Source organism: Arvicanthis niloticus, chromosome 20 (genome assembly GCF_011762505.2).
Source record: "Arvicanthis niloticus isolate mArvNil1 chromosome 20, mArvNil1.pat.X, whole genome shotgun sequence".
NCBI classification, from domain to species: Eukaryota; Metazoa; Chordata; class Mammalia; order Rodentia; family Muridae; genus Arvicanthis; species Arvicanthis niloticus.
Window position 1 is genome coordinate 50374313 of NC_047677.1, and position 27327 is coordinate 50401639.

A 27327-nucleotide genomic window follows, 5' to 3' on the forward strand; every position below is an offset into this window, starting at 1 on the left:
ATGCGCGCGCACCTCGCCTGTGCGCTCTGAGTTCGCCGCGGCGTTCAGGATAGAGTCGCATGGCCCAGGTTCAGGGGCTGTCCCTGGTTTCCGAACCCCAACCTTCCTGTCCGCGTCTGTGCCCGGTGACGGGCAGAGCTCCTGCCTTACCCAGAAGCCCTGGTTTCTGTGACTCCAGAGTGCTGTCCACACCGCGCGCCCCGCCCCTAGGCGGAAGGACGTAGTGAGAGGGTCCTGCAGATGGGAGTGAAGGGTTGTGACCTTCTGCACCCCATGACCTCCTATTAGCAGACCTCCATCCCTTCTCAAACACTCCCCATGCCTCACTTACCTCTGGCCTCTTTCCGGCCACCGGTCTGGGGGCTGAGGCCCTCATGGGGTCTCTCCAGGTCCCAGGCACGATGTACACAGCCGGAGCCCCACGGCTCCCCTGTCTCTCGGAGAAACCGCGAAGCCAAACAGAAGCGCCTGCGGGAGAAGCAGGCGGCCCTGGAGGCTGGGCTGGCTGAGAAGAGCAAGGTCAGGGGTCAGTCCTTGGGTCTCCCAAGACTTGGGAAGGGGCTGAAGGAGACTGGTGCTGGGATCCATGACTGTGGTGTACTGGGAATGGCAACCCCCGTCCCCCCCACACACATACATACACACACACCTCTGTTTGCCTTCCTGCAGATACCTGCAGCGCCCACTAAGGCCTGGAGTCACAAGGAAGTAGTATTGTATGAAATCCCCACCGGGCCAGGTGAAAAGAAAGGTAAAGTGTACAGAATGTTTTGTGATGTTGCTCTTTGGTCTGCTAACATGCATTTGAGTCGTGGGTCTCTTGTGCTTCCACAGATGTTTCTGGGCCCCTGCCTTCTGCTTACAGCCCCCAGTATGTTGAAGCGGCCTGGTACCAGTGGTGGGTGCGAGAGGGCTTCTTCAAACCAGAGTATCAGGTCAGTGCGTGGTAGAGGGACAGAGTGAGTGGCCCTTGAACTTGGTGGGCACAGGCTAGCTTCACAACTGACCCTTATTTATTTATTTATTTATTTATTTATTTTTGGCCCCTGGCTTTCTTTTTGCTTTCCCCGTGTTGGAGGATTTCCCTTGTATTATTATTATTATTTTATATTTTGAGACAGTCCTGGCCGTCCTGGAACTCTATAGATGAGGCTGGCCTCAAACCCAGAGATCCACCTGCCTCTGCATGTGTGCTACTACACCTGGCCTTCTTGTTCTTTTTGCCCCAAGGCACCAGAGGGTGCTGTTCCCCCAGGCAACATCCAGTTCTCCCTCGCCTCTGACTTCCTCATTCCTTCCAGGCAAGGCTGCCCCAAGCTACAGGGGAGACCTTTTCCATGTGCATCCCACCTCCCAATGTCACCGGCTCCTTGCACATCGGCCATGCGCTCACAGTGGCGATCCAGGATGCACTTGTGCGCTGGTGAGAGGTTATGGGCCCATTGCAGCTCCTGACGGGAAGGTTGGAATTGCTGGGCTGAGGATAAGTGAGCTCAGGGGTCCCCATGGTGTCTCTGTGGCAGGCACCGGATGCGTGGGGATCGAGTGCTGTGGATCCCCGGGTCAGATCATGCAGGAATTGCTACACAGGTGGGTCTTGTGCCGCCTCTTCTCTGCTTAATTGAAATTGCTGTCTTTGTGTGAAGCCACTGACTAGCTTTCGTTTACACCCAATCAGGCTGTGGTGGAGAAACAGCTGTGGAAGGAGCGGAGAGTGCGGAGACATGAGCTGACTCGAGAAGACTTCCTCAGGGCCGTGTGGCAGTGGAAACAGGAGTATGATGGCAGGGTGTGGGTGACTGGCCGAGTCTTTGCTTGTCCACACTACTTCTGACTTGTAGCATTCGGTTCTTCCTGCCTCATGCAGAGGGACTGACAGATGGGGTGTCTGAGCCAAGAGTATGTGTGTGTGTCAGAATGTACGTTTGTCTGTATACTTTGCTCATGTTAGAAAATGCACACATTTGTATGCATATAAATGAATATATACAAATGTGTGTGTTTCTTAACCTCCTTGTTTTGTTTTCCCTTGGACTTTATCACTTCTACGCCCCTGGGCCCTATATCTGTGGTCACATATCTCTCTCTTTGTCTCTCTCTCTCTCTCTCTCTCTCTCTCACACACACACACACACACACACACACACACACACACTTTTCACAATGTGGCTGCTCCTGCTAGGTGTGTACAAGCCGTGGCCGATGGGCCTCTTGCATCCCAGCATAGCTGTGAATTGTAAACTTAAAACATTTTTGAGGACTTTTTGTGGATTTCTGTTTTTTTACTGCATAATTCTCAAATGTGAACTTTCTACATGGCAGGGACATGTTTTGGTGTTATTCAAAATGTATGTATGTATGTGCATGCATGTATGTGCTCACAACCCATGGGCTACACCTTAGACACCACTAGTTGTAGCCCAAGACAGTCATCCATTCTGTGTGTCTCAGAGAAGCCAAAGGTTTAGATACCCCTGCAGAGACCTTTCTGTGTCATTTAAAGCCATAGGAAGCCCCACCCCGGGTGTGTGGTTATCTCCATCAGCGGGGTCAGTGCCACCTATGGTTATTTCCTCTGGTACCTGGCATTGGTGAGCACCCACGGTTAGTGCTGGGAGGTGCTCTGGTCATATTTACTGATAGGAATCTCTGCAGGAAAGGAGGGGAAATCTATGAGCAGCTGTGTGCTCTGGGCGCCTCTCTGGACTGGGATCGAGAGTGTTTCACCATGGATGCCGTGAGTTCACATCACAGTCCCTGTGGGTTTGGGGAGGGTGCTAGAGACCATGTGGGAAGTGTTGGCAGAGGGATGAGGGAGTCCCTGGGTTCAGCTGAGGGAGGACGTCAGGTTCAGACACTCAGATCATTCCAGGGCTCCTCAGCAGCTGTGACGGAAGCTTTCGTACGGCTCTACGACTCAGGATTGTTGTACCGGAACCACCAGCTCGTCAACTGGTCATGTACTTTGAGATCGGCCATCTCAGACATTGAGGTGAGGGAGAGGAAGAAAGACAGGCCGACAGAGCGAGGTCCTTGCCACCTCTGGCAGTGTCTGTGTTTGATTTTCTCATGCTCTAACCACTCTGCTTCTTCACCTGCTAATCAGAGGGTGGCATGCTGACCTGTAGGGACAGTGTAAGAGTCAGAATTCTTGTAGTGCTCAGCAGAGTGAGCAGCCATGGCTTGTGAGCTCCGTGGCTTTACTGTGGAAGATGGCGGCTCCTGGGCCCTCTGGGTGGGAGGGCAGGGAAGCAGGATGGAGAGCTGTAGGAATCCTGGATGTGAGCACCACAGAGAGACTGCTCTCTTTCCTGCCTCCTCAACCCTCCAGGTGGAAAGCCGGCCCCTGCCTGGCCGCACGGTGCTGCAGCTGCCCGGCTGCCCGAGCCCTGTGACTTTTGGGCTCCTTGCTTCTGTTGCTTTCCCTGTGGATGGAGAGCCTGGTGAGTGAGGTCCTGAGAGTTGCCCTCTTCCCTTTGCTTCCATTTTTCTCGAGTGTGTGAGGTTTCTGGGACGCCTGGTAGGTTTGCAGTGTAGTGGGTACTTATTCTGGGGGTAGGAAAAGTCACGTGACCCTCTTCTTTGGGAGCCTAGTGTGACTCTGTGAGGTCTTCCACTAAGAGGTGAAAGATCAGTTCTGAGCTACAGTGTGCCTGTGATCACAGCATTTGGGGGCAGAGGTGGGAGGATTCCAAGTTCAAGTTCAAGGCTCGCCTGGTCTACATAGCAAGTTCCAAGCCAGCCATGGCTACATGAGGCCTCTTCTTCATAAAACAATGCAGAAGATTAGTTCTAAAGTGTAGTTTGTAAGTGCTCCAGATAGTTCAGAGCAGGGAAAGCGGCAGGCTGCTCCCCCTCCTCCTCCTCCTTCCTGCTCCAGCTCTCCCTGCTTCCCCTGTGTGGGAGAGAGGGTGCCGGGTGACGGCCAGCATCAGCACTTGAATGCTTGTCTCCAGACACAGAGATTGTAGTGGGAACTACCAGGCCAGAGACCCTGCCTGGAGACGTGGCTGTGGCTGTTCACCCAGATGACCTGAGATACACGGTGAGTAGGGTATACCTGCACCGGGCCCTCCCACCCCACAGTGCCCCTTCTTGTTAGACGCTTCAGAGAGCCCTCCTCTCAGTTCTGTGGTGGCTCTAACTAACCACAGCCTCCAGACCGAATGCAGCTGCTGCCCTTCTGTGTATCAGCCACACTAATTGGCTTATGCTTCCTATGGCTGCCTTCTTGGCTCACTCAAAAGTCTGATCTGGGTCTTGCTCTAACCCCTGCCTTGTGCTCTCTACCTCTTGCTCTAGAGTTGTCATGGCCCAAACCCTCTGGCCCATTCTCCTGCCTGTTCCTAACTGCTCATCTTCTCTTTAGCATTTACATGGGCAACAGCTCCGTCATCCTTTGACAGGACAGCTTCTCCCCCTCATCACAGACACCACTGTTCAGCCACATGTGGGCACAGGTGTGTGGAAGTCAGGTCCAGGGAGGGAGGGAAGGGAATAGGAGGAGGAAAACATGAGAACTGGTGGTGGGGATGATGGAGGCAGAGGGGATGAGGGTGGGATGTGGTGGGGATGATGGAGGCAGAGGGGATGAGGGTGGGATGTGGTGGGGGTGATGGAGGCAGAGGGGATGAGGGTGGGATGTGGTGGGGATGATGGAGGCAGAGGGGATGAGGGTGGGATGTGGTTTCTTGAAGGCCAAGGCCAAGTCTCAGAGCAGCTGTTCCCCCCAGGGGCAGTGAAGGTGACTCCTGCTCACAGTCCAGCAGATGCTGAGATGGGGACCCGGCATGGCTTGACCCCACTGAGTGTCATTGCTGAGGATGGGACCATGACGTCCCTCTGTGGAGACTGGCTGCAGGTGGGTCGAGCCTTGGTGTCACCCTCTCTCCTATAGGTGCCCTGCCCTGCCTCCACATCTAGTCTGAAGCCTCTGGTATTGTCACTTTCCCCTAGGGTCTTCACCGATTCGTGGCCCGGGAAAAGATCATGTGCACACTGAGGGAGCGGGGCCTGTTCCGGGGCCTACAGGAGCACCCCATGGTACTGCCCATCTGCAGGTAACCCTGCCTTAATCCTTCCTTAGGCCCATCCCGAATAGGAATGGACAACGCTTACAAGGGACGGCAGAGTGGGCTCTGGGCCCTGATCAGAGTGGAGGTTCCGTTTGAGTTGGGGTTCTGTGACCCACACTGGCCTGGGACTCCTCAGCCTGTGACATGTTGGGATCATAAAGGGTGCCACTAGGCTGGGCTTCTGTGAGACTTTGTCACAGCTGTTCCTTAGCGCGTGAGGCCTCTCACCTGCTGTCCTTGCAGCCGTTCCGGGGACGTGGTGGAGTACCTGCTGAAGAGCCAGTGGTTTGTCCGCTGCCAGGAAATGGGGGACCGAGCTGCCAAGGCAAGGGCCTCGAGTGGGAGCTTCTGAGGACTGTGAGAAAGCTCAGAGAGGAGAACCTCCTGTCAGAAGGGCTCTGGTGGTGGCGGGAAGGGGGCCTGCAGGCTGGCTTGTGCCCTTTTTCTAGCCCAGAATCTCTGTGCACAGCATGCAAGGTCCTTCTGAGGTTTTTGATGTTTTGGGGGGTAGGTAATGAGATGGCTTAGCAGGCAAAGGCACTAGCCGCCCAGCCTAGCCTTGGTTCAGTCCCCCAGACCCACGTGGCGGAGGGAGAGAACCGAATCCCCAAGTTGTCCTATGACCTCCACACTTGTGTGCATGTACATCATCCATGCACACAAATAATATACATACATCGCAAATTTTAAAACTTTAAAACTATTTGTGTGTGCTATGTGAAGACGAGAAGGTGAACTCAGGTTGTCACCGTGTAAGCCAAGCTCTTGCCTGCTAGGCTGTCTCACTGGCCACCCTTCTGAGTTGTTTGGTTGGTTTTGAGACAGAGTCACTGTACAGACCTGGCTGGCCTGGAACTCCCAGGGATCCTCCTGCCTCTGTCTGGGATTAAAGGCATATGCCATCTTTAAAATTTTTTAACAGGCCGTTGAGTCGGGGGCTCTGGAGCTCTGGCCCTCCTTCCACCAGAAGACCTGGCAACACTGGTTTGCCCACATTGGGTAAGGAGGGGCCTTCCATGAAGGTGGGAGGGGGACCCAGTGGTCACGTTGAGGTGTCAGTGGTGTCCTCTTTGACAGGGACTGGTGTGTCTCCCGGCAGCTGTGGTGGGGCCATCAGATTCCAGCCTACCAGGTCATCGGGGAGAATGCAGAGGTCAGTGAGAACCAACTGAGTGTGGTAGAGAGAGCCTTAGTCAGGTCAGATAGTGGCCGGGGTAGGGGGTGCTCTGTGTGGAGCCTTCTGTGTGACAGTTCCCCTGAGTGTCTTTCTTTCCTCTTGAGGAGCCTGCCACTCAGCACTCAGGAGACAATGGGAAAACTGAGTCTCACACCCATCCCCTCCTTGTCTCTCCTCAATTTTTTCAGGATGACAGGAAGGAATGTTGGGTGGTCGGACGGTCAGAGGCTGAGGCCAGAGCGGTAGCAGCAAAACAGACAGGGAGACCAGAAGCAGAGCTGACCCTGGAGAGGGGTGAGAAGCTGGCAGGGCAGATCTTTGAGGGCTGCTGGAATCGGGGCAGACAGTGAGCCCCTGTGGGTGGGATCGGCAGCAGGGCCTGGAGGCCTCGGGTACTAAGGCTCTGGCCGCCCCCTTCCCTGTTTTGTCTCCAGACCCTGACGTCCTGGACACTTGGTTCTCTTCAGCTCTTTTCCCCTTTTCTGCCCTGGGTTGGCCCCGAGAGGTGAGGTGGGTTGGAAGGGAGAGCATGAAGGCGGGCACAGACTGGCCATGGCAGGCCTGCCCCTTACTGCTCGTCTCGTCCTAGACGCCAGATCTTGCTCGCTTTTATCCCCTCACACTTTTGGAAACGGGCAGTGACCTCCTGATGTTCTGGGTGGGCCGAATGGCCATGCTGGGGACCCAGCTCACTGGGCAGCTCCCCTTCAGCAAGGTAATGTACTCTAGTGCCCACCATCCCCAGACACCTGTCCCCGAGCGTGCCTTCTGATTCACTTCCTACCCTAAGTCCTTTCCACTGACCCCTCCATGTCTCCAGGTGCTTCTTCACTCCATGGTTCGGGACAGGCAGGGCCGGAAGATGAGCAAGTCCCTGGGGAATGTGCTAGACCCACGGGACATCATTAGTGGGCAGGAGCTGCAGGTAAGGACACAGGCTTTAGCTGGGGATGAAGAGATCTGTGGTGAGCAAAGGGAGTCTGACCTCTCTCTTCTCCAGGTGCTACAGGCCAAGCTGAGAGACGGCAACTTGGACCCGGGAGAGCTCGCTGTTGCAGCTGCAGCACAGGTGAGACCCGTGGTCCTTGTCCAGGCCTCTTTCTTGACTTGACTGCTAGCTTCCTCCTCAGCCTCTATGGCACTGGCCACACCTGTCTTCCCTTGGCTGCAGAAAAAGGACTTTCCTTACGGGATCCCCGAGTGTGGGACGGATGCCCTGAGATTTGCACTATGCTCCCATGGAATCCTGGGTAAGCCTTGGTGTGCGGTATGGCAGAGGGTGTCTCTGTGGACAGCCCCACTGCCTGAGGTTGAGCAGACTCCTTGTTCTTCCCCGCCAAGGGGGCGACCTGCACCTGTCTGTCTCTGAGGTCCTGAACTACCGCCATTTCTGCAACAAGCTCTGGAATGCCCTGCGCTTTATCCTCCGTGCCCTGGGGGATAACTTTGTGCCCCAGCCAGCAGAGAAGGTAGGAGGAAGGGCAAGCCTGGAGGGGTGGCAGGGACGAGGTCCAGCCGTCCAGGTCCTCATGGCCTCCGGCTTGCAGGTAACTCCCTCCTCTCCCATGGACGCCTGGATTCTGAGCCGCTTGGCCTTTACGGCCAATGAATGTGAGAGAGGCTTCCTCAGCCGGGAGCTTTCGCTTGTCACCCACACCCTGTACCACTTCTGGCTCCACAATCTCTGTGATGTCTACCTGGTGAGTGGTAAGCTGGTGGTTCCTCCTGGAACTGAGTAGTGGTGTGGTGGTCCAGAGCTCTGCGGTATACCCAGTGCTCCCTCACCAGGGAAACCCTGTTCCTCCTTCACCGGCCTGGGCTCTGTAGTATATAGCCCAGAGCCGTTGGCAGCCTATCCTAGTGAGGGAGAAGGCTGGAAGTCTAGAAAACTCAGGGAAAGAGGGCAAGGGGGTTTCTTCAGCCCCAATTGCTGCTACATTTACAGTGTGAGCAGCTCTATACTGGGGGGACAATTGGTATGGTGGGTTTCAGATGAGGGTCTTTAAGCCGTGTCCATGACAGTCACTAGAGTGACTTGTCCACCTCAGTTTCCCACTCAGGGTCATCCAGGATAGGCAGTGGTGGCTGTGGCGCTGATACCCCATTTCTTAGCCATCTTCTAGGGCAGAGGGCATGGCTTTGTGGTAGACCTGCCCGGGCAGGGTGCTCAAAGGCTCTGAGTTCTGTCCTTGGCACTGCAGACAAAAACACTGCCCCCTTCTTCTCCCCAATCTCTGGGAATCACTGGGCCTGTTCACGCACATGTCTGGGGCTAGCATGGCGTCAGTGATGTTCAGTAACTTAACATATACCCCAACCCAGGGTTGTGGCATGGCTGTAGTGTTACCTGTCAGCTCCCTCCTTAGGAAGCGGTGAAGCCAGTGTTGTCGAGTGCGTCCTGTCCCCCAGGACCCCCACAGGTCCTGTTCTCCTGTGCAGATGTTGGTCTGCGCCTGCTCGCCCCACTGATGCCCTTCCTGGCAGAAGAGCTTTGGCAGAGGCTGCCCCCCAGACAAGGCGGCCCCCTTGCCCCCAGCATCTGTGTGGCCCCCTACCCCAGTGCCCACAGCCTGGTAAGTCATGGGCAGGGATCTGGGAAGCAGGGCAGTCTTCCCATGGCTGAAGGTTGTAAGATTACTGTGTTAGCCGTGAAGCTTTTCACATGGGATTCCAACTCAGGTTGCCATGCGTCTACCTGCTGAGCCATTTCCCCACCCCCACTTTTCTATGTAACCCTGGCTGTCCTGGACTCATCCCACGCATGTACCTCTGCCTCCCAAGTGCTGGGATTAAGGCCTGTGTCACCCTGCCCAGCCCAGATGTTTTTGATACTGTGTCACTGAATTGCTGTTTTCAGCCTCAAGAATTATTGTGAGTTTGAGGCCAGCCGTAGTCCACATATTAAAGTCCCAGGACAGCCTAGGGCTATGTAGACCCTGACTCAAAAAGAGAGAAGAAGAAAGCCTAGGGCTGGAGAGGTGGCTCAGCAGTTAAGAGAATTTCTTGTTACAGAAGACCTGTAACACATCCACATCGGCGGCTCATAGCTGTCTGTAATCCCAATTCCAGGGGATCCGGCAGGCACACATGCTACATGTGAATGCTTGCTTACAGAATAGCCATACAAAGTAAAATTGTTCTAGAGTGTGTTTTTGATAGAGTTTATGTTTCTAGCTCAGTTAGGATTGGTTGGTACCTTCAGAGTGAGTACAGACATCAGCCACTGGTTGTGTAAACACCTCACATGCTGCCCTGCTCCTGGAGGTGGAGCAGTGTGCACGCTGCTGAGGAGGTGAGGAGGGGGAGCGGGGGTACAGCCAGGAGAGTCAATGCGAGTTTCTCTGCTGACTCTGGGTTTCTTCATCAGGAGTCCTGGCGGCAGCCGGAGCTGGAACGCTGCTTCTCCAGAGTCCAGGAGGTTGTGCAGGCACTGCGGTCACTCCGAGCCACCTACCAGCTCACAAAAGCCCGACCCCAAGGTGAGGCTGGTCCTGGCGGATGGGAACATGGCCGGAGCTGATGCTCACACTGACCGAGTCACCATCCCTGTCTCCATCAGTGCTGCTGCAGTGCTCAGATCCGGGAGAACAAGGACTATTCCAGCCCTTCCTGGAGCCGCTAGGTGTCCTGAGCCACTGCGGGGCTGTAGGAATCCTGCCCCCAGGGGCAGCAGCTCCCTCAGGGTGGGCACTGGCCCCACTGGGTGACACCATGAAGATCTACATGGAGCTGCAGGTGACTAGTGGGGTTGGAGGGACCCCTGAGGAGGAGGGGTGGGAGGGAAGGGCCTTTGGTTGGAGGCTGGGCGGGCATCTTTGACTTCTCTCCTGTTGTGCAGGGCCTGGTGGACCCCCAGAGCCAGCTACCTCGGCTAGCTGCCCGAAGGCAGAAGTTACAGAAGCAGCTTGATGACCTATTGAACCGGACCATGTCGGAGGGTCTTTCAGAGAGGCAGCAGAAGGTAAAGCTGAGGACGCCTGAATTCCTAGCAGGGTGTGGGTGGGGGGGCCAGCTTATCCTTTCTCATCTTTTCTCCTTGTCTAGATTTCCTCCCTCCATCTGGAACTGTCAAAGCTGGACCAGGCAGCCTCCCACCTACAGCGACTGATGGAGGAGGCTCCCTGTGCCAGGGAGCTCTGAAACTGATGGAGGAGGCTCCCCGTGGCAGGGAGCGCTGAGCTCTGCTCACAGCCCGGCCAGCGATCCTCCCTCTTCAGACCTGTTTTCAAGGACAGATCTGCCTGCTGTTGGTGCAGTGGGACCTCAGAGGTGACACGGCCCACCTTCCTCATTCCGTAGGAGGGAGCAGATTGGAAAGTCCCTACAGTTCTGGAACGAGGAGGAGATGGAGATAAAAGGATAAACCCCAAGCACCCCGAGTGTGATCCTTTACCGCCCTGTGCCTTGCCCTCTCCATTGCTCCAGGACGAGGGGGGCTGCCTAACAGTGCACGTTTTAGCTTTGTTTTGGACACAGAGGTGCCAGAGAATGGAGTAATTTCCCAACTCATCAAAAGGAGCTTAGCCTAGCTGATCAGCATAACTCTTTCTGTGCAGTAGCAAAATTTCAAACATGGTGGTGACTTTGACAAGCGCTCCTGTTGCGTGCAGAAGTACTGGGTTTGGGCTCCATGTCTCTGCCCCTTCAGTCTTTTTATCCTGACACAGTAACTACATACAAGATCCACTTTAGCTACTACCTTGTGTCTGCACTCTTCCTGCAGGGAAGGCTGCCTGATTCCTCCCTCTGGAGTGAGACGGCCAGTTTAAAAGTCATCAAATGGCCAGGGAGAAAAGGGTGGACGAGGGAACCAAACTTCTGGGATAGTAATGGGCCAAGTTAATCTTAGGAAGATGCAGTTAAGCACAGACTTCTGGGAGGGGCAAAGTGTCCCACACAGAAGGATCAGAGAAGAACTGAAATGGAACATTCTGGTCACTCAAGTACCAAGGGAGGCCACTGTGTGGGGAGGAGCACGCAAAGCGAGGCCCAGAGGAAGTGAAAAGCAAGCCGTGTGGTGGGGAACCATGCTGGTTACACTGACTGCCTGCGTAATAAAAACATCTGTTATTACAGAGGTTAGCATCGAAAGAAACATGGTCTGAAACGGAAGCTCTTTCCTCAAAGATATTAACACTTCTTACTTCTGTATTGTTGGATAGAGCATCATCACGTGGCCAGTCCAGCTGCAAAGGGAAGCAGGCAGCAGGCAGGCAGGCAGGCCGGTGTTCCTTAGAAGCCATGTTTCCAGCTAAAATGTACATGGCTCTTTACCAGCCCTATGAAACTTCACAAGCCTGGCCTACAGTATCAGCAAGAGTTGACGGCCATCCTCTCTCCTCCAGGGTTACCTTTGGTCCCCATTTCCTATTTGGTCCCCAGAACAGCAGGCTCTAGACCTTTTGGGGTAGACAGCTGGTTAATCAAGCTCCACACCTGAGACCAGTGTCAGTAAAACAGGTTGCACACAGTTCATGGGTCTTTTGAGACTGCAAAGTTCCAGACACATGCTGGGCTTGCATGCAGCCCAGTGTGTTTGCCGTCCACTCTGCCCACTTATCAAGAGAAACTCTGGCTGTTGCCATGAGGCCAAGGGTTTGAGGTAGAAAACCATTGTAAGGAGGCCTCCTGGTGGGGCAGGGTTGTCTTAACTGGGAGGAGTCAATAGCTCCTAGCTTAGCAGGACATTATGGACACTGTAAGGACACTCTTGGCCACTAGGATCATAACATCGCCCAACCCCCGGAGCTGCCCTGACCATAGCGACCAGGCCAGAGGCAGGCCAAGGGATAGTATCTGAGGTGGAAAAGTAATGGTGAATAGGGTAGTCAGACTAACAAATACGCCTACTCTAACCACTGGGAGCTGGACTGGAACCCAAGAAGACAGTGATTGCATGTGCATAACCATCTGACTTCAAAGCCCCAGCACTAACCCCTCGTTCTCTCAACCCCTCAGGAGTGAGCAGTCCCTGCTACACACTGAGGTGCCCCTATGGCTTCTGGGGGCTGCCCTGAAAGTGCCTTCTTTATTGACAACCCCTAGCAGAATCAGAAGTGCTTAGCAAACCCGCAACAGCTTACCCAACTTCACCAGCAAGGAACTGACCTACCTACCTACCTCTCAGCCAAGCCAGGATCTGCTCAGCCTCGGACTAACTTGGTTTTTACATAATGATACTTCCCACCAGAGGTCCCTTTTTAGGGTGTGTGTGGGGGGTGTCTGCCAGTTTATATTAAAGTCAGGTCATTGTTAGAAAAATGCCAGGTTTTTCTTTCTTAGACCCATGATCAGAGAGATCTCTGCGAGTAAGGACACAGTCTAGGTGAGCCTCTGCCAATGATGCCCATCTGTAAACAAGATACGGGAACTCTCGAGCACCCTCAGAGATTCTACTGATCTCAGATGGGTACCTGTATCTTCTTTCTTATTGGGACCAAGAAAGCAAAGGGGAGCTTACTCAGACTAATGAATTCCCTTGCCTATATAAAATCCACCACTCAAAGTCAGAGGGTTGGAGAGATGGCCCAGTGGTTAAGAGCACTGACTGCTCTTCCAGAGGTCCTGAGTTCAATTCCCAGCAACCACGTGGTGGCTCACAACCACCTGTAATGGAGTTTGATGCCTTCTCCTGGTGTGTCTGAAAACAGCTACAGTGTACTCACAAGTAATTCTTTAACTAAACAAAACAGGAATAGAGGTTCCATTTAAACTTCCCCCTCAAATTTATAATCTGAAAGCAAAACAGCACCCAGGCTGAATTGTTTACCACAAGTGCCTGTGATTGAGAGAATACAGAAGGTTCTTTTCTCCTCTGCTAGTTTATGTCATAGCAACTGGCAACTAAAAACAAACAAAAGTGGGCACCAAGGGGGCAGAAATCCACACAGGAGAGAGAGAGAGAGAGAGAGAGAGAGAGAGAGAGAGAGAGAGAGAGAGAGAGAGAGAGACAGAGAGAGACAGAGAGAGACAGAGAGAGAGAGAGAGAGAGAGAGAGAGACAGAGAGACAGAGAGACAGAGAGACAGAACACGTGAGCCTGGAGATGCTGAGTGGAAAGGTCTGTGAAGACCCAGTGGCCCGTTCAACTCTAGCCCCTCCCTGTTCACAGGGAGACTTACTGGCAGCACTTGTCCAGCACCTGACCCTGGGCTGCTGCAAACTCAGACTGCGGTTAGAACCTTTTACAGGTCTAGGCAAGCCTTCAAAGCTGGAGCCCCACCATAGCCACATAAGCTTTGTTATGTTTCCTCTGTTTTTATCCACACTCCCCCATAAGCCTTCAGATCCTTAAAACTCTGTGTCCCAGCCAAGGCAGACGAGAGATCCGCACACACAAGAGGGTGGGGGTAGGGGTGCCTGGAGTCGGGAGATCCTGGGTTAGAGGAAGGGGTATGGGAGGAGAGGTCATTTGTCCTGTTACCTCAGCAGTGGCCATATGGGTTCTGAACAGTTGAAGCCCCTCAGGGTACCAACATCCAACAAAGCCTTCTGACCACCCCCTCCCCACTCCCCTGACCCTGCTCACCTCTAGCAGCCTCCACCAGGTTTTCAGGCACCTTCTACCTCCAACTCAAATCAAGTTTGGCATCACTTCCCTCCCTCTTTATCAGAAAACTTCAAGACTACTTTGGATTTTCCTAAGTTACAGCAGCTTAGGAACCAGTAAAGAGAGGTTGTTGACATGGCTCAGCTCTTCAGAGAACCCAAGCTCCATTCCCAACACCCAGGTCAGGTGGCTCACAATTGCCCGTAATTAGCGTAATTAGCACCAATGCCTTTGGCTTTAGGTGAATGCAAACACACATGCGCAGATAAAGTTAAGCCCTTGCCCCCAGAACTGCCTATCTTCAGTTGCTTACCCTCAGCAATTCACAGCTGCCCCCAGAACTGCCTATGTTCAGTTGCTTACTCTCAGCAATTCACAGCTCAAGGGCGGAGAACCAGGCAGAGGAAGCTAAGGATGGCGCTAAGGACCCGCCCCAAGGCCCTTTCTTGGGTGTAGTGATTTTCTGACCCTTCTTCCCCAGTGCCTTGGGGCCTGGTTTGTTCTTTTTGCGTAGGAGTGATGGTTTAACCCTCCACTCTGGTTCTCAAGAGAGAAATCTCAATCTAGCCACAAGAACTCCAAGCCTGTTCTTATTACTCCTAGCGGGGGTGGAACTGACTGGGGCTCCCATCAGCTTGACTTGGTCAGGGTGTCCCTTTGCTCGGAAGGGGCCCTTGGAGAGCTAAAGAGAGCAACTTCCAAGTCCGTCTGGCAATTTTCAGTTAAGTATACTACCTTGGATAGAAGTCTTCTCAAGTCCTGGATAAGATGTCCCATGAAATATAACGGGGTTTTGCTGGTCACGGAGGGGCTGCTGAGTTTTTCCCCCTGAGAGAACAGAACATCTAGGAGAGAAGACCAAGCTGTAGAACAAGAAAAGTAACAACCCCTAGGAAGACGTCGGCTAACAGGGAGCTGCCTTGGGTATTTTACATGGTCCCTGGGTCTTCCTCGTTCAGCTATTGGCAGTTCAGAAGCCCCGCCCCCATGCCTTCCTGCCATTTCTCGAAATGTCTTCTGCGAAGAAGATGCACCTATCTCAGGGAGACTGCATTTTATTTTCTATGTCTAACTCTGTCTCATACAACTATGGTGGACCCCAAGGCATTAGCTCCACCGTACTACTCTAGGAAAATAACCTGGAAGCTGCACCCTGATAACCCCATAAAGCCCTTCAAGCTGGGCTGAAGAATTGACCTCTGTTCACTCCTCAAGCCTCAGCTCCCAACGCATCTGTAATCTGCACACCTGACCAATGAAAGCCACCTCCCTAGTGGTACAGTCCAAAAACAAGTAATAGAGCACGGGGGTCCATTGAGGACCTGTGGATACCTCTCCCTGATGCTCCGTGTTCCAGGACAGTTAGGAAGAACTGGCAAGGCAAAGTTCTCCTTCTGCTTCCTTTTTTTCTATGTTTTCTCATCTTCAGAGATTCTCTCTGCTGGAGTGTTGTGTGCTTCCATGAGAGTCAGCTCTTAGATGGGGGTGATGGTGTCTGGGTGGGGGCTGAGAAGGACAAGAGCCATCATCTCAATGCTCCCAAGGGGTCCCTCAGGTCTAGGCTACAAGATTCACTCAGTGGGAAGCCAAAATCATTTGTTTTTTTGACACAGGGTCTCACTGTGTCCTGGGACTCACTCTTTAGACCAGGAGAACTCAGAGATCTGCTTGCCTCTGCCTCTGGAACGCTGGAATTAAAGGAATATGCCCCTAAGCCGAGCTCAGGAGTCAGGTAAAAATAGGAAGAGGAGGGCTGGAGAGATGGTTCAGTGGTTAAGAGCGTTGACTGCTCTTCTAGAAGTCCTGAGTTCAATTCCAGCAACCACATGGTGGCTCACGACCATCTGTAATGGGATCCGATGCCCTCTTCTGGTGTGTGTCTGAAGACAGTGACAGTGTACTCATATACATAAAATAAATAGATAAATAAATAAAATCCTTTAAAAAAAAAAAAAAAAAAGGAAGAGGACTCTGGATTTCCTAGAGCATTTGAACTGGTTAGACTGGGTCCTTTCTCTGCATCAGTCTGTCCCTCGTGTGCTCACCTGTCATGTGTCCCAAATGACAGGCCCCATGGCACATCTCTCCCGAGTTTACCCACATTCTTCTCAGAAGAGTCAGAGGATGCCGGCATTGCCACCATCCTCGTCTCATGGTTGAATAGAAGCTTGGAGAGGATCAACCCTTTGTCTAGAACACCTGCAATCACAGGTGGATCATACGTGTGTCCACATGGACAGGTGCCATACAGTCCTCCATGGCACAGGGGGGACCTACTGGCCACTTCTCAGCTGAACCCCTCACTTCCCTCTGAGCTCTCTCTACCTGGTTTTTCACCTGACCAGCCATGCAGGCCACATAGGACCCTGGGGCTGCAATTAAAATCCTGCTTAAACCAAGGCACTGTACGGTACCTAGTTTCTTGGCTGCTGTTGGACCTCAGGAGAACAACCTTCTTTAAGCTTTCTAAGAGAAGAGAATACAGAGCATTCAGGAGTGCTACAACAGCACATGGAAAAAGCCAGGAGTGTAGAGACCTACAGCAGCATAAGCGTTCAAAAGAGCTCAGCTGGAGGGGCAGGCGTGCACTCGTGTGTGTGTGTGTGTGTGTGTGTGTGTGTGCTGCATGTGCACATGTCTGTCTGTCTGTCTGCCAATCTGAATGGAGTGACTTCACTTATATTCCAGACCTCTGTGGCGTAAAGGGAGTCAGTTGTCACCCCTGCTCAGGGAACAGGAGGAATCAGTCCGAGATCCTGGCAGGCAGCTCCCTTTTCCTGTCTGCCCTGTGCTCACAGACCCACTGGACACACTGAGTGAATCACTGTATTCCACATGTTTATTAGCCTGCAGCAGGGCAAGGGCCTGCTAGATCAAGGCATGCTCACTCCCCAAAAGCTGAATGCTCCAGGCCCACACAGCTTCAGCTGCTCTCAGGCTCCGCAGGTGAGGTGGTGCAGTGGTGGCCCTTTATGATGAAGGGTGACATTGGTCCCTGATGGGAGGCGGAGGAGGAGGCAGATCTGGGGAACAAAAAAAAAACCAATTCAAGGATGAGGTCTAAGATGGTATCTCACTCCCTGCTTGACTCAGCCAGCCCCCAGCAGAGACCTGCAGGCACCCAGAGAAGCACGTAGCACCGCCCCCACCCTGCTTCCTAAAAACTACCTTTTGGAGCATGTCCAGAGCGCTGGAGTCCTGGGAGGCCTTGGCCTGAAAAGCCTCGGTCAGCTTTACTTGCAAAGTCACCTTTGGCCCTGGGAACCCCAAAACTCAGCTCAGACCCTATAGTCAGGGTCATGTTACCCCCTCCCTTGGGGGTAGGGGGTACACATGTCCCATATCCCTTCCAGACTCAGAAACAAGGAGTCGCCTCTCCTTCTCTCCCCTGTCCATGTCAGGGATCTTGGTGTCCAGTCTTCAGCCTCACCTGCATGTGAGCTGCTAAGGAGGGCCAGGAAGAAGAAGAGGCTCGTCAAAGACTCCATTGTGGCTACCTCACTTCTCCAACGCCAGAAGAGATGTGGAAATAGGCTCTCTTTACCCTGGGTCCTTGGTACCAGTGTTGGGGTCACCAAGAGAACATGGCAACTGGATTTTCTAGTTTTCCCAGAGCAGTTCTCATGACTCTGGAGTGGTCTCATGACCACTCACTAAATCATAGGCAATTTGGAGGGTCCCCCCCCCACCCTCCAGGAGAAGGTGCTTGAAAAAGAGGCAGGAACAAAGAGGGGGGCCTCCTGAAGGTATCTGGGCCCCACCTAAGCCTGTGTCCTTCAGTGGCTCTTGAGGGATTAATGATTAACTGCTCTTGGCTGTCATCATTCCTGCCAGGGAAGGGTTCTGGAATGTGGGCCCCAAGGGAGGGGTAGATGAGGCCCAGCTCCTTCCGCAGCCTCAGTGGCTTTCCAGGCAGTGAGGAGCTCTCATCACTTTCATCTTTGAGAACTTTCATCTTTGAGAGATCTTATTTTTATTTTATGTGGGTGCCTGCTTGTATGTATGAGTACCACATGTGTACAGTGGTCACAGAGGTCAGAAGAAAGCATCAGATCCCCTGGAAACAAATGGTTATGAGCTACTGTATGGGTGCTGGGTGCTAGGAATTAAACCTGTGTCCTTTGGAAGATCAACAAGAGCTCTTAACCACCTGAGCCATCTCTACAGCTCCAATGCCAGACCTTTTACACGCCTGTTAGAGATGAACTCAGGCCTCACGCTTGAATGCCAAACACTTTGCGCTCAATCATAATTCTTCTTGTTTATTCTTCTCTATGAAGCCTTTGCTGTCCTAGAACTTGCTCTGTAGACCAGGCTGGCTCAGAACTCCCAGAAATCCTCCTGCCTCTGTTTTTGGAATGCTGGGATTAAAGGTGTGGGCCAACACCACCTGGCTTCAACCATATTCCTAAGTGGTACCTATGTGTGGTAGGTGCTGACCGCCACTGCCATCTGGTGATGTGGCCACAAATTCACAGAAGCAGCTGAGCCATGGGGGAAAATGGGAGTGCTAGCCTCTACCTCACATGAGTACATACATGTGAGGCACACGCATGTGAGGCACACACATGTGAAGCACATATATGTGAGGCACACACATGTGAGGCACACGCATGTGAGGCACACACATGTGAAGCACATATATGTGAGGCACCACATGTGAGGCACACGCATGTGAAGCACACACATGTGAGGCACACACATGTGAGGCACACGCATGTGAAACACACATGTAAAGCACACACATGTGAGGCACACGCATGTGAAGCACACATGTAAAGCACACACATGTGAGGCACACACATGTGAGGCACACACATGTGAAACACACATGTAAAGCACACACATGTGAGGCACACGCATGTGAGGCACACACATGTGAGGCACACACATGTGAGGCACACACATGTGAGGCACACACATGTGAGGCACACATGTGAGGCACACGCATGTGAAGCACACACATGTGAGGCACACGCATGTGAGGCACACACATGTGAGGCACACACGTGAAGCACATACATGTGAGGCACACACATGTGAAGCACACACATGTGAGGCACACACATGTGAAACACACACATGTGAAGCACACACATGTGAGGCACACACATGTGAAGCACACGCATGTGAGGCACACGCATGTGAAGCACATATATGTGAGGCACCACATGTGAGGCACACACATGTGAGGCACACACACGTGAAGCACACACATGTGAGGCACACACATGTGAGGCACACACGTGAAGCACATACATGTGAGGCACACACATGTGAAGCACACACATGTGAGGCACACACATGTGAAACACATGCATGTGAGGCACACGCATGTGAAGCACATATATGTGAGGCACACACATGTGAAACACACATGTAAAGCACACACATGTGAGGCACACGCATGTGAGGCACACGCATGTGAGGCACACACATGTGAGGCACACGCATGTGAGGCACACGCATGTGAGGCACACGCATGTGAGGCACACACGTGAAGCACACGCATGTGAAGCACTAATAGTGCTGAGCAAGCAGTCTACTATTAATCCCTGCTGCTCTTGCTCAGCCTTGGATCATCACAGGGGGCATGAGTACCCCATGGCAAGAGCCAAGAGCCGGATGGCTGGCCCCCAGGCCTCATGATCAGCTCATCCTATCCGTTTTTTATCTCTCAGACTTGCCAGTTCTGAGGGAGATGAGTTTGGGGTGCAGCTGTAACCCCTTACATTGCCACCATTGGGCTGCCGGCCAGCAATGCTCATGAGGTGTGGGGCTGAAATGGCTGATAGCTTCTTCTTCTTTGTCCCCAAATGGCTCCTTCCCAGCCTCCTGTGTCTCACTCACCCTCAGTGGGACCACGTTCAGCAGATGGCTTCTTGGGGTCTGCGGTTTTCCTGACCCACAGAATAGTGAGAAGTGAGCTGTCAATCACCGAGTGGGACTGACACTACCTCTAGTCCCCTACTGCAGGAAGGGACCCAATGTCTCTGAGCACCTTTTTCTCACGCATAGAGGGAAGGCTCAGGACACACTCATTTCTAGTGCTACCAGACCCAGTTTGACGTAGGAATCCCAAGAGGGAAGAGAAAAAGCCACAGAAGCAGGGCTGTTTAAAGCGATGAGAAGTGAAGCTCACACAGGCACAGTCAGCTGTTGGCCACAGGATCTCCATCTTGTGGGGACAGTTCTCTTCATTTGTGCCCTACACTGTCCTGGGTGGGCAAAGGAAGACTTGGAAAAAAAATCCCCACAATCCTGGAGAACCAGCTCTCCTTTCTCTCGCCTGCAGCAGCCAAGGCAGAAATGCCGATGGCAGTGGGTACTGTGGTGGCAGCGGTAGCCATGAGGGTTGCCACGGTAACGGCAGTTGACACAGCTTGTGTGTCAATGTTGTGATGCTGACTCAACAGACATCTTTCAAGTTATTCCAGTAGCGGCTGCAGCCACGCCTGGCATCACAGGGTGACGGGTCCCATTCCAAAACTCCCTTGACCTGTATCTCTTATAGACCTGGTACCTAGGGTAGCAGTGACTGTCATTGCCAATCTGAGGAAGGAACAATGGTCATTCTTACTGGCTCAGCCAGGCAGAAGACAAAGCAAAACAAACAATATGAGACAGAAAAACAAACAGAGGAGTTGGTTCTTAGCTCAGCCATAGGTGCGGTTCCTAGCAAGCACAAAGTCCTGGGTTCCGTTCCCAGTGTGAGGCAGTGGGACAGTGGGGTGAAGACCCATGACCAGAAGATACTCTTTGGGGATGAGAGGACCATCTCTAATCTGTCACAGAGGGGTCCATTAGAACCTTCATCCCTCACCCTCAAATCACTTCTTCCCTAAATATCAACCAAGCTCTTTAGTCCACAACATTTCCCTGCTGAAGGAGCCCCTTTCCTTTGCTGCATGCTGACCACCAAGGATTGCCCCCCACCCAACTTCCTCCCTTCATGGCAGGTGAGGATGTCTCACCTGCTCTGTGATGCCCCTTGGGCCACTCCAGAAGGATGTTGGCAGTCTTCTTCCACTGGTCTCCCAGGTACTGTAGACTTCATGGCTAAGCAGACACTGCTCAAAGTCTGGTCTCTGCTCCTTACCTGGTGTAACTTGGGAAAATCCCTGGTGCCAGGCTCTCCTGCCCTCATCTGGAAAGAACAAACCGGGATGGTTGACCTCATCTGTTCTCACAGGTGAGATGTCTTAATACACACATAGGTTCAGCCACCAGGGGTCAGGAGGACCCTGTGACTGGCAACCTCTGCCTCCAGCACAGAGAAAACCACCTCTTGTGGCTGGAAGACTTCATCTTGAGCCAAGCATAGTGGTACATACCCATTATCCCGCACATGGGAGGGGCACAAGGAAAGGTCGTAGTTCAAGGTCATCCTCAGCTACATAGCAAAAATCAAGTTCAGTTTGGAGTACAGGACATCTTGTTTTAAAACAGAGAGAAAAACAGAGAGACAGAGAGATAGACATAGAGTCAGAGAGAAAGACAGAGAGAGACAAGAGACAGAGATAGACAGACACACAGACGATGAAATTTAGCCAAGTAAAACAAAACAAAACTTATTAAGAAAATAAATTAAGGATAGGGCTGGAGAGGTTGAGAATGCTACCTGCTCCCCCAAAAGGACCAGGTTTTAATTCCCAGCAGCCACATCTGTAACTCCAGTCCCAAGGCTCAAACTCTCTATTCTGGCCCTTGCTGGAACTGCACAAAGGTGGTGTACAGACACACAAGCAGGCAAAGATCCCACCTGCATAAGAAAACAAAAACCAAAAACCTTAAAAGAACAACAGTGAGTTATTTTTAAAAGCTGAGAGGCTACCAGCCTCCACCTATCCCAGGTTCCTTCTCTCTAGACATCTGAATCTTCTGTGAGTGTGCCAAAAAGTGGAAAGAGGGTGTATGTTTAAAAGTACTGGTTGAAGCTTATTCCAAGAACTCCTTACCCTCAGCACTACTGACGGACATATCAGTTCTTTGACTCGGAAGGTGTGGGCTGGAGAGATTGTTGGGCTCAAAGGTTAAGAGCACTGACTGTTCTTCCAGAGATCCTGAGTTCAATTCCCAGCAACCCCATGGTGGCTCACAACCATCTGTAGTGGGATCTGATGCCCTCTTCTGGTGTGTCTGAAGAGAGCAACAGTGTATTCAAAAGCATTAAATAAATAAATGAATAAATAAATCTTTAAAAAAAAAAAAAAAAAGGTTGTGAGTTACTCTCAAGCCCAGATGGAGCCTGCCTCAGTTTCCTCCTTATCCTGCAGGCTGCACTGTCTACAGCCTGCCAGTTCTGAGGCATCAATCTTCTGAGCCATCGGTCTTCCGCCCAGCCACGGAGGCTCATTAATCTCCCATTAATTGAGCTAATGGGCAGTTGGTCTCCTCTCCTCCTCCTGATGCAGCCCTGCCTAAGGGCGTAGGCACTTGTCATGACAGACTGTGAGTCCTTGTGCGTCCCGTTGCCATAGCCCTGCATTCCCTGAAGATCTCCTCATCTCCTCTGCTACCCAGTTCCCTCAGGAAACAGCAGCCCTCCTTCCAACCCACCCAGGAGACTCACATTTCTTAGGGGGTTGGGGTGTGAGCCCATGGCCTTGTGCATGTTAGCCACAAGCTGACACTGGCAAAGGACCACTGATCAACTCTCTACTGTCCCAGATACTGGGACTATGGATGTGAGGGGGACAAAGATATTGTATAGGGGTCTACATTCTATAGGAAGCCAGATTCTATAGGAGGTCCACATTCTCATAGGAGGTCTGCATTCTCTAAGGGTCCACATTCTATAGGGGGTGTTCACAGTGTAGGATACCTTCAAATAAACCAGTTTTAGGGAGAGAAGGGGGCTCCTCTCTCTCTCCAAGATCTTCAGTGAAGCTGGTGTCCAAGTGGGTGAAATCTCAGGTCCAGGTTCAAAGCAGATATGGAGGTAATTCCCCCTTGAGTCCCACAACTGAGACCTTTCAATGAAAATGGAAGGCAAAGCTTCTAGACATAGGAGGCCCATATTCTATAGAAGTTCCACATTCTATAGGGGTTTACATTCTATAGGGCTCCATATTCTATAAGAGGTCCACATTCTATAGGACTCCACATTCTGTAGGACTCCACATTCTCAGCAGGGGGAGATGCAGCTTGAGACCGAGGCAGCTGCTATACTGGGATGGTAGGGAAGGGAGAGAAAGGACAAATGTCCAATAGACTGGAAATGTGATGTCAGTCCCAGGGTTCCCTGGCTGTCTTGTCCCTGTTGTCACAGCCTCAGCTGCCCTCACAGCCTGTCCTACCATCTTATACATCTGAAAGCACCTGTCGGTGTACAGCGGGCCCCGTGAGGGCTGCTTCAGTCCCTGCCCTTTCACCTGTTCCTAGGAACAGCTCCACCCAGGGCAGAAAGTGTGACCATGTGTGAGTAAGGGGCGTGGAGCTGCCTGACGCCAGAGACACAGGAGGGTGAGTGTACACCTCCTCCCAGAGCCCAGACCTGTCCAGTACTCTGTCCAATCCTTCTAGAACATGGACATTGGCTCAGAGCCTGCAGGCCACCCAGTACTAGCCCTTTCTTCTGCAGGGCTGGATCAGGAGGCTGGTCAGGTACCCCACCCAGATCCTTTCCACATTCCCAGATCCCACCCCTTTGGTGGAACCCAGGTACCTACTAGCTCCATGACATAGCTGCGGTCTCCCATTATCAGGGCGCCCCTGCGGGGTGGGGCAGCTCCATTTGCTTAAGGCTTAGTTCAGAGTAGCCCCAGCCCCCGTGACGTCAAATCTGACCCCTTATAAGATGAAGGGTCCCTGGCCTGTGGTCCCTGAGCAGCCTCCCAGCTCTGACATGGCTCAGCTGACCAGTGTCTTCTACTCTATTTCTGGCTTCTTCATCTGCCTCCTCTTCCTTCCAGCATCTTGGGAGGCAGGTAGGTAAAGGGGGTCACTGTTATATGAGGGGGGCTACAAATCATCAGGGGTATTGATCAGTACTGATCAGTCTGGATGACACAGAAATTAATGAGGTAAGAGACATGGATGGCCACGGAGGGTTGCCCTGTGTATTCATGATATACAGGAGAGGAATCTCAATCCCGCTCTGTTTCTTTTGAGACATGGTCTGAGAGGCTATACCTGCCCGGAGCTTCAAGCTATGCTTGCATAAAGACACTATGTGGGCTGCTAGCTCTAGAGTGCAGGGGAAGGGGCTAGCACACACTGGGCACTTACGACATGTCAGGAGCTCACTGATGCCCAAGGTCCTCATCTCCCACCATCTCCTTAATATCCCACAGAGGCTCATGGGTATCCATCTTCCAGTGAGGGAGTTATACTGGGAGAGGTAAAGAGAGCATGCCCAAAGTCACACCACTGCAAGGGGCAAGCTCTGTGGGACAAGTGCACGGGTGGGCTTCAGAAGGCTCTTTGCTGACCTGCCTCCTCCATTTGACTCAGCCAACTTTCTCACTTGCCAATGGTAAGGCGGGAAGAATGCTGACCGCCAGTGCCAGCAGCTGGGGTGCTTGGCACCAGGCATGGTTCTGGGGGTTTTGCCCATGCTTTTTCATTTAGTCCTCGTGGCAGCTCATGAGGTGCTGTCCCTATCTGATAGGTTAGATAAGAAAAGTTTGCCATGACAGATGTTAGGGGAGGAGGCGGCATTGCTGAGTCGGTTCACTTAGTTAACAGACAGTGCTGAGACAGCTCCAGGGAGCAGAGATGCCAAAGGCAGGGGCACCGTGAGGGGGCCCGAGGCGTCTACAGGAGGGTCTTCATCATGTAGACAAAAAAAGCAGAGTTCCTACATCTCTAACAGATGTGAAATTCCAAACCAGAGATCGGGGGCGGGCAGTAATTCTGGAAGCTTTTGGGGCATGGTATGTGGCATATTCTTCTAATAAGGTTCAGTTAGGAGTGAAACTAGGTGGAGGCTCCTACCCCGAGCTCAGGGTCTTACTGGGGTCCCATGGAATGGCAAGGGCAGGAGCTAAGACTCTTTCAGTGCCTCTGACAGCCCTCTACAGGGGACTCTGCTGGCAACCTGACCTGATGTCCATCCTCCTACCCAGAGAACTGAGGCTAGTCTCAACTTCCCCATCTCTGAGCTTACCTGCTCCTCTGTCCCTGTGTCAGCGGAGGTCCATCTGGTGTCAAGCGGCTGCACAAGCAGAACAGTTCTGTAGGTGCGCAGGGGGAAAAGCTCCTGCATTAGGACAGAGAACAAAGTTCATAGTCACCTGGAGACTGTATCAGGACAGAAGGCAGGATGCAGCAGTAGTAAGGGGTGTGGTCAGGGAGGGCTCTTGGAGCATCACAGAGGCAGAGGCAGGGGCATGATGCAGGGTACACAGGTACATCTGAGTGAGATTGTAACACATGAGGAAGACAGAGTATGGGCACATGTCTGGGTTCAGCAGAGAGAGAAGTCAAGGGAGGGAGAGGTCACCCAGGATGGGTGAAGCCCCTGGAACATTGTCCTGGTGTGGCTCAGCGTCTGTCCACGATACCTGCTCATCCCTGGACGCAGGTAAGTGCAGAGCTCCAGATACTGCACACAGCATTAAGTCACGGCAAGGAAGCTCAGGCAGGGGCTAGGGATGTAGCTACGGGGGCACAGTTCTTGCCAGTGTGCTTGAAGCTCCCAGCACCATGGTGGTGCACACCTGTGATCCTAACACCAGGGAGGTAGTTGCAGAGGATCAAAACTTCAAGGTTGGGCTGAAGAGATGGCTTAGTGGTTAAGAGCTCTTCCAGAGATCCTGAGTTCAATTCCCAGCAAGCACATGATGGCTCACAACCATCTGTAATGGGATTTGATGCCCTCTTCTGATGTGTCTGAAAACAGCTACAGTGTACTCATATACATAAAATAAATAAATTTAAAAAAAAAAAGTTCAAGGTCATCCTGGTTTATATAGCAACTTCAGGTCCATCTTGGGCTCTGTGAGAACTAATTAATCAATTAGTTAATAATAATAAAAAAAGGCAATTGATATCCACCCTAGATTTAGTGGCCAGCCATCTTCCTTCTGCTCGTTCATCTTGAGACATCACTTAGTTAACACAGGAGATGTCGTTCCTAGGTTTTCCAGCCTTTGGGAGTCACAGATATATTTATTGTTAGTTTTTTTCTTTTTTCTTTTCTTCTTAATGTGCATAGTGGAAGGCAGTGAGCATTCTAAAGTCTTTTCAACCATCTCAAATTACTGTTTCTTCTAACCCAACTTCCACCCATGAAAGGTTCCATCAACTCCCGGCAGTGCCAAGCTGGGGATGAAGCATTTAACTCCTTTGTGGGCAGTCTAGATCTATACTCTGGCACCTGGACGATGGTGCTCCCAACAACTGACAGGAAACTGCTGTCCAGGAAAGAGGAGAACGGAGTGACAGGGAGCCTTTCCCCTGGCACCTGAAAACTCAGTTCCCTCTGGGGCACGGGCTTCTCTATTCTCCTCAAGCCCTAGTCCGCTCTTCCCATGGTTCTCTCTAGGACCGAGTTCCCAGCCCCCATTTTCATCAATGGAAAGATGGGTGGCTCTCAGTTTCCCATGACCAGGAATGGGTCCAGATTCTGGACAGTCTCAGTTACAAGTCTCCACTCCCTGGCAACCTCTTGGCTTTCATCCTTCAGGACAGATTCGGAAACGCATCCCCTGTCCTAATCCAGGTGTTTTTTCTTTCATTGAATTAAGGCCCATATCTGTCCACTGATAAGGGTGTTTTCCTTCACACCCTGTCCCTAAACAGAACCCCTCCCACAGTCCAGCTGCCTGGCTCACCACTGTCAGGACCTGCAAGGAGAGACCCTTTTCTGCCAAAAGAAGTCACCCTCATCTATTCCCAGACATGTCTACAAAAAAGGGGACCCAAAAATGGGGTAGAAGACACAGGCTGAACTACTGTATCCTTCTCCCTCTACTTAGACCAAATTCCGTCACCAGGATGGACGTTTCCATCTTTCTCCCCAATGCTCTTCCATCTTATCTTCTTCCTATAACCTCTCTGTTTGAGAAGTTCCACCAGGAGTTTGTCTCGGAGTTTCTCACATCGTGTAGCGTTTGGGTCAGACCTGGGATGTTACAGAAAGACAAAAGGTTCTGATATGGATTCAATTCCTCTCAGTTCTTCCAAGCAATGGGAGTTCTAGTCTATGAGTTTATAAACCCTAAAGGAATGCCCCCCAAAAGAATACCAGTCAACCCTGGCTCTGAAAAACTTCTGGTTGGTTAGGTGTGATGAGTGATTAGCAGGTGAGAGTAAAAATAGTTTTGATTGAGCCGGGCTGTGGTGGCACACGCCTTTAATCCCAGCACTTGGGAGGCAGAGGCAGGCGGATTTCTGAGTTCGAGACCAGCCTGGTCTACAGAGTGAGTTCCAGGACAGCCAGGACTACACAGAGAAACCCTGTCTAGAAACGCCCCCCCCCCCAAAAAAAAATGGTTTTGATTGACAGTGTCAGCCAATGGGCGGACTGCAGGAGTCTAAGCACTGCCCAGAGGAGACTGTATTGACCAATGAGAGATGACG

At 52.1% G+C, this 27327-nt stretch overlaps 3 protein-coding genes across 17 annotated transcripts in view; 2 read left to right on the plus strand and 1 right to left on the minus strand.

The window, feature by feature from the left end:
• Vars2 (valyl-tRNA synthetase 2, mitochondrial) lies at nucleotides 1–10622 on the plus strand. 2 transcript variants are annotated; one of them, XM_034524567.2, is made up of 29 exons: nucleotides 1–519; nucleotides 670–751; nucleotides 835–935; nucleotides 1302–1423; nucleotides 1524–1590; nucleotides 1679–1776; nucleotides 2656–2737; nucleotides 2873–2992; nucleotides 3332–3443; nucleotides 3957–4045; nucleotides 4370–4460; nucleotides 4734–4861; nucleotides 4957–5060; nucleotides 5319–5400; nucleotides 5998–6074; nucleotides 6153–6228; nucleotides 6441–6546; nucleotides 6687–6757; nucleotides 6842–6967; nucleotides 7073–7177; nucleotides 7253–7321; nucleotides 7424–7502; nucleotides 7594–7721; nucleotides 7800–7952; nucleotides 8619–8825; nucleotides 9620–9731; nucleotides 9812–9987; nucleotides 10091–10213; nucleotides 10297–10622. In XM_034524567.2, exons 1-29 carry the CDS (start codon nucleotides 319–321, stop codon nucleotides 10390–10392), a joined length of 3183 nt encoding a protein of 1060 aa, XP_034380458.1. In that variant the 5' UTR covers nucleotides 1–318; the 3' UTR covers nucleotides 10393–10622. The 2 variants fall into 2 exon arrangements, with proteins under 2 accessions (XP_034380458.1, XP_076772914.1); XM_076916799.1 differs by having other exon boundaries at nucleotides 368–526.
• Sfta2 (surfactant associated 2) overlaps nucleotides 9400–27327 on the minus strand; it is an 18247-nt gene continuing 319 nt past the window's right edge. The window contains exons 2-16 of one of the 14 annotated variants that reach the window (XR_013105372.1): nucleotides 26739–26869; nucleotides 25801–25893; nucleotides 24911–25003; nucleotides 24234–24405; nucleotides 24031–24133; nucleotides 22625–22772; nucleotides 21759–21939; nucleotides 21422–21562; nucleotides 20775–20947; nucleotides 19943–20352; nucleotides 19651–19700; nucleotides 16689–16823; nucleotides 15439–15488; nucleotides 15133–15306; nucleotides 9400–14645 (exon numbers count right to left, since the gene is read on the minus strand). Coding sequence is in view for 7 of the 14 variants with exons in the window: in XM_076916800.1 (XP_076772915.1) it covers nucleotides 20224–20352; nucleotides 20775–20947; nucleotides 21422–21562; nucleotides 21759–21939; nucleotides 22625–22772; nucleotides 24031–24035 (777 nt within the window). In the remaining 7 variants the exon portion in view is untranslated. Of the gene's footprint in view, nucleotides 14646–15132; nucleotides 15307–15438; nucleotides 15489–16617; nucleotides 16824–16968; nucleotides 17058–17230; nucleotides 18618–19650; nucleotides 19701–19942; nucleotides 20353–20774; nucleotides 20948–21421; nucleotides 21563–21758; nucleotides 21940–22624; nucleotides 22773–24030; nucleotides 24134–24233; nucleotides 24406–24910; nucleotides 25004–25800; nucleotides 26870–27327 lie in introns of those variants that run through there. The other 13 variants (XR_013105375.1, XR_013105374.1, XR_013105371.1 and 10 more) reach the window with 13 other exon arrangements.
• Nucleotides 23648–27327, plus strand: part of Mucl3 (mucin like 3) — a 6816-nt gene continuing 3136 nt past the window's right edge. Inside the window, exon 1 of the mRNA XM_034523719.2 lies at nucleotides 23648–23729. Within this exon, the coding sequence (XP_034379610.1) occupies nucleotides 23648–23729 (82 nt within the window). The remainder of the gene's footprint in view (nucleotides 23730–27327) is intronic.

What these genes read in the sequence shown, in the direction of transcription:
- Vars2 (XM_034524567.2), top strand. Translation starts at nt 319, where the DNA reads ATGCCTCACTTACCTCTGGCCTCTTTCCGGCCACCGGTCTGGGGGCTG. An exon ending in ATGGTACTGCCCATCTGCAG is followed by an intron (nt 5,061 to 5,318) that starts GTAACCCTGCCT and finishes CTGTCCTTGCAG; the next exon opens with CCGTTCCGGGGACGTGGTGG. An exon ending in ATCTCTGTGATGTCTACCTG is followed by an intron (nt 7,953 to 8,618) that starts GTGAGTGGTAAG and finishes CTCCCTCCTTAG; the next exon opens with GAAGCGGTGAAGCCAGTGTT.